The sequence below is a fragment of the Eptatretus burgeri genome, chromosome 18 (genome assembly GCF_056783735.1).
Source record: "Eptatretus burgeri isolate ZD-2024b chromosome 18, Ebu_testis_v1, whole genome shotgun sequence".
Lineage (NCBI taxonomy): Eukaryota > Metazoa > Chordata > Myxini > Myxiniformes > Myxinidae > Eptatretus > Eptatretus burgeri.
In genome coordinates, this window is record NC_140978.1 from 43881450 (window position 1) to 43898118 (window position 16669).

Sequence of the window (16669 nt, forward strand, 5' to 3'; positions counted from 1 at the left end):
CACCTGAAGATTATACGTTGAAAATTTTGATGACGTCGGTCACGTGGTATGGCGGCCATATTGGATTTTCTCCAAAACCTAAAAACTTCTTCTCCAGAAGGGATAACACTGAACAACAAAATTTTTTTACTGGAGATGTGTAAAGTGATTTAGACTAATTTGGGTACGCTGATTTCAAAAATCATAACCGTTTTGCTGTATCACGTCAGGATTTTCAGGAACAGAAATATTCCCATTGCCTAGAAGTCAGAATTTCAATGAAATTTACAAAAATTCATTTATTTCATCATGAATGCTTCAAAATTATAGAAATTACAGAAAAACTCCACTAGAATGTAATTAAAAATGCTTTAGGCATTTGGCTTTGCGTTTGTGCTGCTCTGTGTCAGTTTCACGATGCAGGAACCAGCAGAAATCGCCCATCATGTTCGGGTTGTGCCGCCCTTGGTAACGCGTCTCCATGAGTGAAATCTCTTGGTGGAATCGCTCGCCGTGCTCTTCCGAGACTGCTCCCAAGTTGTCAGGGAAGAAGTTCAGGTGCTGGTGTAGGAAATGGATTTTCAGGGACATCCTGGAGCCAAGTTTCCTGAAGGACTCCAACAGCTGCTGCACTATTTCTTCATAGTTGTCCGCGCGCTCGTTCCCCAAGAAGTTGTCCGTCACAGCTTTGAAGCTCCTCCACGCTGCCAGCTCTTTGGGGTTTAGAGTTGTCGGAAAAGTTTCGTCCTTCATAATCTGTCGGATTTGCGCTCCAACAAAGACACCAGCCTTGATCTTGGCCTCCGACAAGGTGTTGCCAAACTTTTCCTTGAGGTATAAAAACCCACGCCCATTCAGATCCATTGCCCGTACAAAACTTTTCATCAAGCCGAGCTTTTTGTGGAGTGGTGGAAGGAAAACCTTGGCTGGGTCGACAAGGGCGACATGCTTCACGTTGTGTCGACCAGGTACATGCTCTTTTCGCTCTTCCCAATCTTTCTTCGTCCAGTGATTCTTGTCGTCTCTGCTATCCCAGAGACAAAGGAAGCACATGTATTTCGTGTAGCCTGACTGCAGCCCTAACAACAGCGCCACCACTTTCAAGTCTCCGCAGATGTGCCAGTTGAAGCCATTGTACTTGATGGAATCAAGCAGCTGCCGCATAGTCTCATAGGTCTCTGTCATGCCGAACGCGTGAGCCAGTGGGACTGATGGTTTCTCGTTGCCATTGTGGAGCAAAACAGCCTTCAAGCTGTTCTTCCCCGAGTCGATGAAGAGGCGCCAGTCTGCAGGATCGTGATCACACCCAAGTTCTTTCAACAGACCGTTGATGTCACTGCAGAATGTCATCGTGTCTTCCATCTCAAAGAACTCAGCCATGTCTCTGTGACGTGCTCTGAACAAGGATATCTTAGTGTTAGGTTCAAGTAGATTCCACTGCTGCAGCCTTGATCCAAGCAGCTCTGCCTTCGCCTTTGACAGCGAGAGATCTCTTACAAGATCATTTAAGTCTCCCTGGTTCAGAAGGTGTGATTCTTGAGTGTCGGGTTCAAAAGGTTCATCATCACCATCCTCTTCACCACTGCTTACAGCTATGTTCTGATCAGCTGGAGGTGTTGGAACGGGGTTCTCGTCATCATGAGGCACAGGTTTACGAGCAGAGACGCAGTCAGCGTACTTGATGTGACCTTTATTCTTCTTGTTGAAGCCGGCGATGCTTGTGCAGCAGAAATAACAATCATCATGATGATTCTGCGGCTCACGCCATATCATGGGCACCGCAAATGGCATGCTCGCGCGCTTGCCCACCAACCACTGAGTCAAGGTTGTGTGACAGCTTGTGCAGCAGATGTGTGGTGCCCAGCTCTGTTCTTGGTCCCCCACCTTACACCCGAAGTAGTGAAAGTAGGCGGCCTTCATTTTCACTGCTGTAGATATACTTCGCTGTTGATATTTTTTGGTATACCGACCAGACATAACAGAAGTTGTCAGGATGATTGGTACAGGAACGCCTACTCATCTTTATCTGAAAGAAAGAAATATAACACAAGTTAACAACAATTGTACGAAATAGACATGTTAAAGACATGTAAATTTCATTGAAATCCTGACTTCTAGGCAATGGGAATATTTCTGTTCCTGAAAATCCTGACGTGATACAGCAAAACGGTTATGATTTTTGAAATCAGCGTACCCAAATTAGTCTTAATCACTTTACACATCTCCAGTAAAAAAAATTTTTTGAAATTTGTTGTTCAGTGTAATCTGACAGCCTCAATCTTTTGCATACATTTGCTAAGTTCCATGGTAATGTTAATTTGTTAATTTGGTCGAAATCGTTATTTAATTTATATGATTTTAAATGATGCCGATTCGCCTCATTAAATATGCAAAATATGCAAATGAGAGTTGAAAAAATTTAATGACAGATTCTGATAGGCCTTGAAGAGGGGATTCCAAATATGTTTACACTATGCATTTTACCCCAGTGAGGCCTCAGAGCCCCCCAAAGTTGAAAATCACACATTTTTGACATGTAAAATGAAAACCAAAGAAGATAGACAAAAAGTGACCACACATTCTGGAAGATATTTTAATGTTCTACAAGTTCGCCATTTACATTAATATGCAAATGTGGAGTTATTGGACTTTTTTGGGGCCTTGAAAATTTGTCCAGCCTCGATTTGTCCAATGTGAAGTTTCTTTCTCTATCATGTATTGCTCTGGGCTTTTCAATCCTTCATTGAGATAACATGAGGGACCCCGTAGCTGGGCCCCATTGCAGACTTGAACTAACTTTCTAACTCGGAAAACCCACATCATGTGACAGGGTGATGGTGTTGAAATTTGTTAAAATGGAGGCACGCCTTGAAGCCCGGGATTACTGGTTTACCAGTTTTAATTAGGGCTTCAAGCATGGCTGAAGCTCTATTGAAATCGTTAGTATTATTATTAAAGGCGTTTTTATGTTCTACTGACCGATTTTGTGGCGGATCTGGAGGGAAAACTGTTCGATGAAATTGAACGAAACTTAACAGGATTATTACTCACCACCTGAAGTTTATACTATGAAACATTTGATGACGTAGGTCACGTGGTATGGCGGCCATATTGGATTTTATCCAAAACCTAAAAACATCTTCTCCAGAAGGGATAATCTGACAGCCTCAATCTTTTGCACACATTGGCTAAGTTGCATGGGAATGTAAAGTTGTTAATTTGGTTGAAATCGTTATTTAATTTATATTATTTTAAATGATGCCGATTCGCCTCATTAAATATGCAAATGAGAGTTGAAAAAATTTAATGACAGATTTAGATAGTACATAAACAGGGGACTGCCAATATATTTATACGATGTCTGTATTTGACCCCAGTGAGCCCCCAGTGCCCCCCAAAGTTGAAAATGACCCATTTTTGAAATGTCATAAAATGAAAACAACGCTTGGAGTAAAGTCAATGAAACTTATCCATTTAATTACTCTCCACCTGAAGTTTATACTTTAAAAATTTTGATGACGTAGGTCACGTGGTATGGCGGCCATATTGGATTTTCTCCAAAACCTAAAAACATCTTCTTCTCCAGAAGGGATAATCTGACAGCCTCAATCTTTTGCACACATTTGCTAAGTTCCATGCTAATGTTAATTTGTTAATTTGGTCGAAATCGTTACATAATTCATATGATTTAAAATGATGCCGATTTGCCTCATTAAATACGCAAATGAGAGTTGAAAAAATTTAATGACAAATTTAGATAGCACATAAACAGGGGACTCCCAATATATTTATAGTATGTCTGTATTTGCCCCCAGTGAGCCCCCAGCGCCCCCCAAAGTTGAAAATGACCCATTTTTGAAATGTCATAAAATAAAAACAACGCTTGGATGAAATTCAATGAAACTTAACCATTTAATAACTCTCCACCTGAAGTTTATAATTTAAAAATTTTGATGACGTAGGTCACGTGGTATGGCGGCCATATTGGATTTTCTCCAAAACCTAAAAACATCTTCTCCAGAAGGGATAACCCAACAGCCTCAAGCTTTTGCACACATGTCCAATATTCAATGTGAATGTTGAGTTGTTAATTTGGTCAAAATCGTTATTTAATTTATATGATTTTAAATGATGCCGATTCGCATCATTAAATATGCAAATGAGAGTTGAAAAAATTTAATGACAGATTTAGATAGTTCATTAACAGGGGACTCCAAATATGTTTATACCATGTCTGGACTTGACCCCAGTGAGGCCCCAGAGACCCCCAAAGTTTAAAACCACCCATTTTTGAAATGTCGTTAAATGAAAACAATGCTTTGATGAAATTCAATGAAACTTAACACCTTAACTCCCCACTTGCTGTTTATACTATGAAAATTTTGATGACGTCGGTCATGTGGTATGGCGGCCATATTGGATTTTCTCCAAAACCTAAAAACATCTTCTTCTCCAGAAGGGGTAATAGGACAGCCTCAAACTTTTGCACACATTTGCGAGGTTCCATTGGAATGTTAAGTTGTTAATTTCATCGAAATCGTTACATAATTTATATGATTAGAATGATGCCGATTCGCCTCATAAATATGCCAAATATGCAAATGAGAGTTGAAAAAATTTAATGTCAGATTCTGATAGGCCTTGAAGAGGGGATTCCAAATATGTTTACACTATGTCTGTATTTTACCCCAGTGAGGCCCCAGAGCCCCCCAAAGTTGAAAATCACCCATTTTTGAGATGTCGTAAAATGAAAACCAAAGAAGATAGACAAAAAGTGACCACATATTCTGGAAGATATTTTAACGTTCTACAAGTTCGCCATTTACATTAATATGCAAATGTGGAGTTATTTGACTTTTTTGGGGACTTGAAAATTTGTCCAGCCTCGATTTGTCCAATGTGAAGTTTCTTTCTTTATCATGTATTGCAATGGGTTTTTCAATCCTTCATTGATATAACATGAGGGACCCCGTAGCTGGGCCCCATTGCAGACTTGAACTAACTTTCTAACTCGGAAAACCCACATCATGTGACAGGGTGATGGTGTTGAAATTTGTTAAAATGGAGGCACGCCTTGAAGCCCGGGATTACTGGTTTACCAGTTTTAATTAGGGCTTCAAGCATGGCTGAAGCTCTATTGAAATCGTTAGTATTATTATTAAAGGCGTTTTTATGTTCTACTGACCGATTTTGTGGCGGATCTGGAGGGAAAACTGTTCGATGAAATTGAACGAAACTTAACAGGATTATTACTCACCACCTGAAGTTTATACTATGAAACATTTGATGACGTAGGTCACGTGGTATGGCGGCCATATTGGATTTTATCCAAAACCTAAAAACATCTTCTCCAGAAGGGATAATCTGACAGCCTCAATCTTTTGCACACATTGGCTAAGTTGCATGGGAATGTAAAGTTGTTAATTTGGTTGAAATCGTTATTTAATTTATATGATTTTAAATGATGCCGATTCGCCTCATTAAATATGCAAATGAGAGTTGAAAAAATTTAATGACAGATTTAGATAGTACATAAACAGGGGACTCCCAATATATTTATACGATGTCTGTATTTGACCCCAGTGAGCCCCCAGTGCCCCCCAAAGTTGAAAATGACCCATTTTTGAAATGTCATAAAATGAAAACAACGCTTGGAGTAAAGTCAATGAAACTTATCCATTTAATTACTCTCCACCTGAAGTTTATACTTTAAAAATTTTGATGACGTAGGTCACGTGGTATGGCGGCCATATTGGATTTTCTCCAAAACCTAAAAACATCTTCTCCAGAAGGGATAATCTGACAGCCTCAATCTTTTGCACACATTTGCTAAGTTCCATGCTAATGTTAATTTGTTAATTTGGTCGAAATCGTTACATAATTCATATGATTTAAAATGATGCCGATTTGCCTCATTAAATACGCAAATGAGAGTTGAAAAAATTTAATGACAAATTTAGATAGCACATAAACAGGGGACTCCCAATATATTTATAGTATGTCTGTATTTGCCCCCAGTGAGCCCCCAGCGCCCCCCAAAATTGAAAATGACCCATTTTTGAAATGTCATAAAATAAAAACAACGCTTGGATGAAATTCAATGAAACTTAACCATTTAATAACTCTCCACCTGAAGTTTATAATTTAAAAATTTTGATGACTTAGGTCACGTGGTATGGCGGCCATATTGGATTTTCTCCAAAACCTAAAAACATCTTCTCCAGAAGGGATAACCCAACAGCCTCAAGCTTTTGCACACATGTCCAATATTCAATGTGAATGTTAAGTTGTTAATTTGGTCAAAATCGTTATTTAATTTATATGATTTTAAATGATGCCGATTCGCATCATTAAATATGCAAATGAGAGTTGAAAAAATTTAATGACAGATTTAGATAGTTCATTAACAGGGGACTCCAAATATGTTTATACCATGTCTGGACTTGACCCCAGTGAGGCCCCAGAGACCCCCAAAGTTTAAAACCACCCATTTTTGAAATGTCGTTAAATGAAAACAATGCTTTGATGAAATTCAATGAAACTTAACACCTTAACTCCCCACTTGCTGTTTATACTATGAAAATTTTGATGACGTCGGTCACGTGGTATGGCGGCCATATTGGATTTTCTCCAAAACCTAAAAACATCTTCTTCTCCAGAAGGGGTAATAGGACAGCCTCAAACTTTTGCACACATTTGCGAGGTTCCATTGGAATGTTAAGTTGTTAATTTCATCGAAATCGTTACATAATTTATATGATTAGAATGATGCCGATTCGCCTCATAAATATGCCAAATATGCAAATGAGAGTTGAAAAAATTTAATGACAGATTCTGATAGGCCTTGAAGAGGGGATTCCAAATATGTTTACACTATGTCTGTATTTTACCCCAGTGAGGCCCCAGAGCCCCCCAAAGTTGAAAATCACCCATTTTTGAGATGTCGTAAAATGAAAACCAAAGAAGATAGACAAAAAGTGACCACATATTCTGGAAGATATTTTAACGTTCTACAAGTTCGCCATTTACATTAATATGCAAATGTGGAGTTATTTGACTTTTTTGGGGACTTGAAAATTTGTCCAGCCTCGATTTGTCCAATGTGAAGTTTCTTTCTTTATCATGTATTGCAATGGGTTTTTCAATCCTTCATTGATATAACATGAGGGACCCTGTAGCTGGGCCCCATTGCAGACTTGAACTAACTTTCTAACTCGGAAAACTCATATCATGTGACAGGGTGATGGTGTTGAAATTTGTTAAAATGGAGGCACGCCTTGAAGCCCGGGATTACTGGTTTACCAGTTTTAATTAGGGCTTCAAGCATGGCTGAAGCCCTATTGAATTCGTTGGTATTATTATTATTAACGGCGTTTTTATGTTCTACTGACCGATTTTGTGGCGGATCTGGAGGGAAAACTGTCAGATGAAATTCAACGAAACTTTACAGGATTATTACTCACCACCTGAAGTTTATACTATGAAACATTTGATGATGTAGGTCACGTGGTATGGCGGCCATATTGGATTTTATCCAAAACCTAAAAACATCTTCTTCTCCAGAAGGGATAATCTGACAGCCTCAATCTTTTGCACACATTTGCTAAGTTCGATGTTAATGTGAATTTGTTAATTTGGTCGAAATCGTTACATAATTAATATGATTTAAAATGATGCCGATTCACCTCATTAAATATGCAAATGAGTTGAAAAAATTTAATGACAAATTTAGATAGCACATAAACAGGGGACTCCCAATATATTTATACTATGTCTGTATTTGACCCCAGTGAGCCCCCAGAGCCCCCCAAAGTTGAAAATGACCCATTTTTTAAATGTCATAAAATAAAAACAACGCTTGGATGAAATTCAATGAAACGTATCCATTTATTAACTCTCCACCTGAATACTTTGAAAATTTTGATGACGTCGGTCACGTGGTATGGTGGCCATATTGGATTTTATCCAAAACCTAAAAACATCTTCTCCAGAAGGGATAATTTGACAGCCTCAATCTTTTGCACACATTTGCTAAGTTCCATGCTAATGTGAATTTGTTAATTTGGTCGAAATCGTTATTTAATTTATATGATTTTAAATGATGCCGATTCGCCTCATTAAATATGCAAAATATGCAAATGAGAGTTGAAAAAATTTAATGACAAATTTAGATAGCACATAAACAGGGGACTCCCAATATATTTATACTATGTCTGTATTTGACCCCAGTGAGCCCCCAGCGCCCCCCAAAGTCTTCAAAACCTAAAAACATCTTCTTCTCCAGAAGGGATAACACGATAGCCTCAAACTTTTGCACACATTTGCGAGGTTCCATTGGAATGTTAAGTTGTTAATTTCGTCGAAATCGTTGCATAATTTATATGATTAAAATGATGCCGATTCGCCTCATTAAATATGCAAATGAGAGTTGAAAAAATTTAATGACAGATTCTGATAGGCCTTGAAGAGGGGACTCCAAATATGTTTACACTATGTCTGTATTTTACCCCAGTGAGGCCTCAGAGCCCCCCAAAGTTGAAAATCACACATTTTTGACATGTAAAATGAAAACCAAAGAAGATAGACAAAAAGTGACCACACATTCTGGAAGATATTTTAACGTTCTACAACTTCGCCATTTACATTAATATGCAAATGTGGAGTTATTGGACTTTTTTGGGGACTTGAAAATTTGTCCAGCCTCGATTTGTCCAACGTGAAGTTTCTTTCTCTATCATGTATTGCAATGGGCTTTTCAATCTTTCATAGATATAACATGAGGGACCCCGTAGCTGGGCCCCATTGCAGACTTGAACTAACTTTCTAACTCGGAAAACCCACATCATGTGACAGGGTGATGGTGTTGAAATTTGTTAAAATGGAGGCACGCCTTGAAGCCCGGGATTACTGGTTTACCAGTTTTAATTACTATTATTATTAGGGTACCCTGTGAGTACAGGGTACCCTATTGTTTTTCTTCTGTTTATTATTATTACGCATTATTATTATTTTTCCGCCGGCATTTTGCACCCTTTTTCGCTTTAAAAATCATTTTCTCTGGGACACTAAGGCCGATCGTCAGGAAATTTTCACCATAGTTTGTATCTTTTTTGATAGCACAATCACGTAATTATGACGTCATTGGTCACGTGGTGCGGTCACCATCTTGAAAAAAGCGATAAACTTTGGACATCTGTATCTCGGAAACCGTGCAATGGAAAAATTTTTCGTTTGATACATTTTACTAAGCTCACTATGGGGAACACGTGTGATTTTTCGTGACGTCATAGGTGAAGCGATATACCGGTGAAAATTCGTCAAGTAGAATGCCGTATAGGAAAAATCTGAAATTTTTTCAGCATCATCTACGCCAAAATTCATCGTCAAAAATATTTTTTTTGACGTCATCGATGACGTAATTTGGCCGCCATCTTGTTTTTTAGTGTTTTTTTAAAAAAAATCTTCTCCAGAAGGGCTGGACAGATTGAGGCGAGACTTTACAGGTACATTACCCAAGAGGTCTTTTCTCAAGTTTGTTAATTTCTTGTTGACAGGTCACATGGTTTGGTGGCCATCTTGAAAAAAACCTTAAAACCTTCAAACATCTTCTCCAGAAGCGCTGGTCCAATGAAGGCGAGATTTCAGAACTATATTCGTGACATGCATGCGATGCAAGTTTGTTAATTTCGAAGTGATAGGTCACATGGTTTGGCCGCCATGTTGGATTTAAGAAAAATATTAAATAATGTTTTCTCTGGAATTTCATAAGCCATCGAAGCAAAAATTTGCAAGTGCCTTCCTCAAGTCTACATACATGGTAAAAAATTTTTACTTCAGAAGTCACATGGTTTGGCGGCCATCTTGGATAGAAAAATAGACCTTATCCGATTTACACGAAACTTCACACACTTGTTCGGGTCGACGATGGAAAGCAGAATTTAAATTTATGATATCATAGGTCACAAGGTTCGGCAGCCATCTTGGATTGAAAATGAATAAATTTTTAAAATCTTCTTCTCCAGTAGCGCAAGACAGATTAAGACGAAACTTCACACATATATTCCCCATGAGGTCCTTTCTCAAGTTTGTTAATTTCTTCTTGATCGGTCACATGGTTTGGCGGCCATCTTGACAAAACCCTAAAACTTTCAAACATCTCCAAAAGCGCTGGTCCGATGAAGGGGAAATTTCAGAACTATATTCGGGACACGTAGGCGATATAATAAGTTTGTTAATTTCGAATTGATAAGTCACACGGTTTGGCCGCCATGTTGGATTTAAGAAAAATATTAAATAATGTTTTCTTTGGAACCGCTTAACCTAATGAATCGAAAGTTTGCACTTATCATCTACCATCATGTGTGCATGCGTGGTAAAAATTCTGACGTCTCACGTCACATGGTTTGGCGGCCATCTTGGATAGAAAAACGCACTTTTACCGATTAACACGAAACTTCACAAACGTGTTCCAATACCCAGTTGGAAGCAGAATATAAATTTGTGATGTCATAGGTCACATGGTTCGTCAGCCATCTTGGATTGAAAAATAATATCTTTAAACGTCTTTTTCTCTGAAACGACTGAACAGATCCAGGCGAAACTCCACCACTATGACCGCCTCTCCATGATGAATAAAAAGTTCTCACCCCCTTTTGAGGTACGACACAACGTTTGGCAGCCATAGTGGATTGAAGGAAAAATATTAATTAATGTTTACTCTGGAACTACTGCATCAATAAATGTGAAACATCACATTTATGGTGGAACAGTCATGTGGAATGAGGGTTTGAAATTTCAATGGGATCAGGCCCAGGGTTTGGCAGCCATGTTAGTTTTAAGAAAAATATTAAATAATGTTTTCTCTGGAACTGCTTAACCTAGCGAAGCGAAAATTTGCAGTTATCGTCTCCGATCGTGTTTGCACATGTGGTGAAAATTATGACGTCACAAGTCACATGGTTTGGCCGCCATCTTGGATTGAAGGATAAATATTAATTAATGTTTACTCTGTAACCGCTGCTTCTATATATACGAAACTTCAAATTTGTAATTTAGCCGACATGCGAAACAAAAGTTTAAAATTTCAACCTGATCGGTCACGCGGTTTGGCAGCCAGAATTATTTAATTATTTGAATCTGTTCGCCAGTAATAAGGAAATTGAACGCTTTGTGCTGCCCGGTTCGTAACTCGTCTGTTCCGTGCCGTCTGGAAGCAGGCCTGTGTTTGTATCACCATTAAATAATGTCTTCTCTGGCACCGCTTATCCGATAAATGCGAAACTTTGCGACTATGATTTAAGTCTCATGTTGTATCAGTTGTGTCAAAGGTGGACGGACTGGGTACCCGGTCATCACTGCCAGCAGTTATAAAGTGGCAGTTCTAGTTATTATTATTATTATTTAATTTCAAACTAATTGGCAGACATGGCCAAAATTAAAAAGTGCTGACTCGACAGTTTTTAAATTGACACTGGAAAATGATTCCATGAATGATCTATCGACCTCTAGGTCAAACCGTTGATCAGAGGAACTTTAAACTTTGACCACCTATAGTATACCAATCGAGTTGATATATATATATATATGTATATATATATATATATATATATATATATATATATATATATATATATATATATATATATATATATATATATATATATATAATTGTTATGGTTGTGGAAATTCACAGAACACCATTCAGGCTTCCCAGAGATCAGTTATGTCAATAAGTGTGTGTTCAAATTAGATTTCCCTACCGATGTCTAAAGGGAATTATTCGTGTAACCGGGCTGTGATCTTTGAGGTAGTATTATTCTTTTGCTATCTTTATTTTGGAACAACCGCATCTCAACAACCACTACTTCAACAACTACAACCGCATCTCAACAACCATGCCATCCCCACGACTGCCAACCACGACATCTCCTCACCATCCCCTCAACAAAATCTTCACAAACGAACAACATCGCCTCACCTTCATCTCCATTGCGCCACCATCTTTTCACCAGCCACGGCGAATCCCAAGGAGCGGCACTTCCGCCAAACACGACTGCCTCGTTGGGGCGACGGCCGGTGATTTCTGCCACGTCCGCTTTCCACGGCCAGTGATCTCTGCCACGTCCGCTTTCTCCGCATTTCACGATGAGATCGGATCAAAATACCAAAAGGGGCGGAGCCAGCGGGAGGTGAAGGGTGAGAGGTGAAAGATCAACCTCACCCACGTACCCTATAAAAAGGCACGCTGGAATGCCAAGCCGGCAGTCTGTCTGGAGTCGGGGTGGAGATCGCCAAGGTTCGAGTCCAGTGGAATGCAGTTGGGGTCAGCGAAGCTTGGAGCGCAGCCAAGCCTGCAGTACCGTACCGAACTCTGGGTCGGTGGTGACGGCCGGAGAGGGGTCGCCAGCCAGCGAAACGCGGGCGACGGAGCAAACGCTGAGGAACGAGCGGGCTCGTAAAAGAGCATCAACTCTTGAAAGAGCAAAGGCCCGTTCGTTCCTCTGAGGCGTCGTCGGCTCGAGCCAATCCACCAGGCCGCACGGCGGGGCCTGGACCAACCGAGCTGCCGTGTTTATGGCAAAACATCGAGGGCCGCCCAGCGAGTCACCACGAGGGTGGCAGGTAACCAGCACGGCCTCTCGGAGCTCTTGCGGTCTCCACAGCTTCGCGAACATTAAAGGCCTACGGGTCCTGTTCTGACCTTTCCTTTCCTGGGGTTTTATTTGTATAAAAGTTGTGGTGCCATGTCTGCTAAGTAGAACTGTTAAATGCATGTAAATAATAAATAGACAAACGGCTGAAGGTCTTTGTTTACTCGTGTCTTGTCCCTACCCCGCATCCATTGCATTGCATTCGTGTTTGGAATACCTGCATTGCTTCGTTGACTGCATGAGTGCATATGTGTGAAATAAAATGTCCTTGTTTGAATGGTCACCTGCTCGTGTCCCCTTCCTCCATTGAACTGCTGTAATTACGTATGGAATATTAGTTGGCTTTTAATAGCCGATAAAGATAATCGGGTCCAACGAGGCCTCGCGATAATACACCGCTCGGCAAATCGCAAACGGAGTGAGCTGCTTAAGCGGCTTGTTTCCAAGCAGGTCCCGTTGAGGTACAATCTCTCGGTAGTCTGCCCACGCGAATAATTAGGTAAATTGAGCATTCGGCGATCGGACCTTGTAGCGCGGGTAGAGTATTGACAAGGTTGTGGTGTGCTTTAAAAACACACCTGTAGCTGGATTTCGGCATTGATCCAGAAAGCTACGACTGGATTTCCCGTCCAGTGGGCGCGTGCAGCCACGATTAGTTAAAAGCGGTCGCCCGCACGTCGAACGGGTGGAAACCAGAACTATATATATATATATATATATATATATATATATATATATATATATATATATATATATATATATATATATATATATATATATATCCTAAGAATTTCATCATCGGTCACGTGACCTCGAGGCCATATTGGATTTCACGAAGGCATTTAAAATGCATCTCCATTTTTCGATCTATTCAGTTCAAACTTTGCATTATCAATTCCAGGCTGCCATTGTCAAGGCATCGTGCAGTCGTCCAATCAGAATAGGGCATTTCGATCCCTGGCATCACTGCCAGCAGTTTTAATTTTTTAGTGGTTGGGCAGTCATTCAAAATTGAAAATCATTCCAAACAGGAAACATTTTTTAGGGATGTCATTCAGGACACAAACGACAGGCATGAATATCTAATGTAATGTGTTCAGGTGATGTAAAAAAAATAATAATAGTAAACATTTTTCCCCTCCTCCCACCTTTAAAATCTTTATTTAAATTGAATTGTATACTTGATCACTGTAGAACATAAATTGTGTTATTGGTACTTTCAAAAACCTTCTGTTTAGCAGTACTGTACTCGGACAAAATATTACAGCATTTTACATCATCTCAACGATTCAAATTTGTGTCTCAGGATGAAATGGTGGCTTGTGGGAAATGTAGATAATGCTCAAATACAAGCAAGTGTTTAAAAGGCCCTTCACATCCCCCCCCCATCTCAAGATTGGGTTAAGGTGCTCTGTGAACTATGTAGTTTTATTTAATCAAAATATTTAATTTACAATTAAAAAAAAAATTTTTTTTTAATCCACAACATAGTTTGACTGCTGATGGCTTCTTTATTCAGGATGTAGCAGATTATCACAGGGGTAAAGCTTGTGGTGGTGGAGCTGCAGCGAGCAAGGCGAAGCAGAAGGTCGAAGAGGAGGATGATGAAGATGAAGATGAGGAAGACGATGACGATGATGACGATGAAGATGATTGAAGTTTGGAGCTTTTCCTACATAATGTAGATAAGTTTTTGAAAGGTGCTTTAGATGGGTTCTTTGGATGTTATAGTGACACGTGGAACACGTGCAGTTTAATTGTATGCAAAGCACTGTCCCTCCATTTCGTTGGCAATTTTCATCTTGTAGGTTGTTGAATCTGTGGGCACTTGGTTCTTGAAGACCTTCCCATAGTTTGCCAAAAGTTTGTTTAATTTCCCCATTCCCATTACTCCCATTTCCTTGCTCCGTTGTTTTTGTAAAATCATATATCAATGCGTGAGATTCCTATACTCTTCCCTCAGAGTTTGTTTTGTTTTCACTTGTCTTTGAAACTCAAAGTAATTCACTCCTTTTATTGCTTTAGTATCACCCTGAGCCTTGAATTTGGTTACTTGTGCTTTTATTCCATGTCAGTTCTGCAGTAGATATTCAAAGCTACTGTTTTGTGGTCTTGACTATTGTTATGCCGTTTTGTTTTGTTTTTCTCTGTGGGGGAGGAGTGGGTGTTCCTGTCTTTTATTATACATCTTTTGCCACTAAACTTCATTTACTTATGACTGTACTCAAGTCTCACCTGCTGTGAGGAGAGCTTGGAATAAAGCTCCGCTGGAGGTACTGCTGCCCCAGTGCCATGCCATTTCTATCCCACTGCTTGAGGCCTTTTACAGATGTCGATACGACAGTATTGTGAGGTTTATTTTGTTACCTGTTAAAATGGGCCTTCAGCTAATCTCCATCAATGACTTTGACAGGTTTCTTGTTCAAATTAATTTTGCTCTGCTTTGGCATGACCAACAATTGGATTTGTTTCTTTGGCTGGCAGGTGTGGGAAAACTTCTCATAACTGGTTCAGTATTTTGTGGATGTAGGGGATTTTTGATGAGAGGTGGTTGGGATTGGGCTGGAGGATACAATTAGTGGTGTTGTGCAGAAGTTGTAAAAACTGGCTGTATCGCACTTGAATCTTTGCCCTTCTGGCTTTGACAAGTGTCTTCCTTCAGAAATGTGAGTTTGTGGTGGTTTGCAAATTTTAGGTCTTTAGTTTATCAGGTTGATGTTTAAAATATACAATTTTGTATGGAAGCCAAGGGTTTCAGACTTTGCCATGTATGTATGGTTTTGTTCCTTGTGGTTTGCTTGTGGATTGTCATGGCTCAGTGGTTTGTAGGTCTAGAATTTTTTTTTAAATGTGTTCCAATTCCTCAAATTGAATCAATAAAGGTTTTTTTTTTCTAATCTTGTAGTGTTGCAATCTCTAAACTCTACATTCGTGTGGTGGTTCTGGTCATCAAAATGACATTCCATGAGTTTTTCCCTGTGTTTCCAGTATGCCTCACCTTGTCATCTCATTTTGGATGTGATTATAATCTGATACACTATCAGTTTTTTTGGTGGGTTCACCATTTGTTACTTTTATTTAAGCATAGCTCATGATGCCTCATCTTGGGTTCAACTCTGGGATTCAGTCTCTCAATGGCCGTGTGTGTGTGTGTGTGTGTGTGTGTGTGTGTGTGTGTGTGTGTGTGTGTGTGTGTGTGTGTGTGTGTGTGTGTGTGTGTGTGTGTGTGTGTGTGTGTGTGTGTGTGTGTGTGTGTGTGTGTGTGTGTGTGTGTGTGTGTGTGTGTGTGTGTGTGTATATATATGTGTATATGTGTATATATATATAATCCGGTAGGTGACATGGGTGGTCGCTAGACTAAGGCAAATTTGAAATATGTAGATAAGAGAACGCAACAGATGGCATTTTTGCTGTTCGTTGTTCCATATAGGAATATGACGAGCAACTGTCCATTAGGGTGTACCACTTTTGCAAAAGTAGTTGCTGGAATGAAGCAATATGTGCCTATCGATTCCACTCGTTAAGTTAGGTGATCGACCAAAGTTTGAAAATTTTCCCGCCTTTTTTGACCGCAGGCCTCCATTTTGAAATTTCAGTAAAAATCCATATTTTTTGAAATAATATTGATTTTTGAATATTAAAAAATATATATTTCTCTGTTTAGATGGCCGAATGCACTTCAGCAGGCACCAGTATGATAGTAAGTACCCGTAAATATTATTCACAACTTGTCCCAACATTTTGAGAAGGGGTTGCCATTTTGGAATTTTGACAATTATTGCACATTGTTAGGCATTTACAGAATATTATTAATGATAAATGAGAGCATGATCAATTAATTATGAGAACAACCAAATATGTTTTAAGCGACATGGTTTTCATATATGACAACATAACAATCTAGCAAACAAGCAACCACACAGATATCTTATAAAGAACATAGCGTTTGTTTTGTATTGCCTGGGTAAAGCTTCCTGTGCTCTTCCACGCACTGTAGCAATGCTTGACGTTGTTTCTCATTGCACATATGAATATAGTCA

General features: G+C 39.4%; 1 protein-coding gene across 1 annotated transcript in view; it reads left to right on the forward strand.

Moving 5' to 3' along the window:
• The window catches only part of LOC147009001 (high mobility group protein B2-like), a 67487-nt gene extending 51961 nt beyond the window's left edge, over positions 1–15526 (forward strand). Inside the window, exon 5 of the mRNA XM_085864183.1 lies at positions 14149–15526. Within this exon, the coding sequence (XP_085720309.1) occupies positions 14149–14286 (138 nt within the window). The 3' untranslated portion in view covers positions 14287–15526. The remainder of the gene's footprint in view (positions 1–14148) is intronic.
• Positions 15527–16669: the final 1143 nt, after the last annotated feature.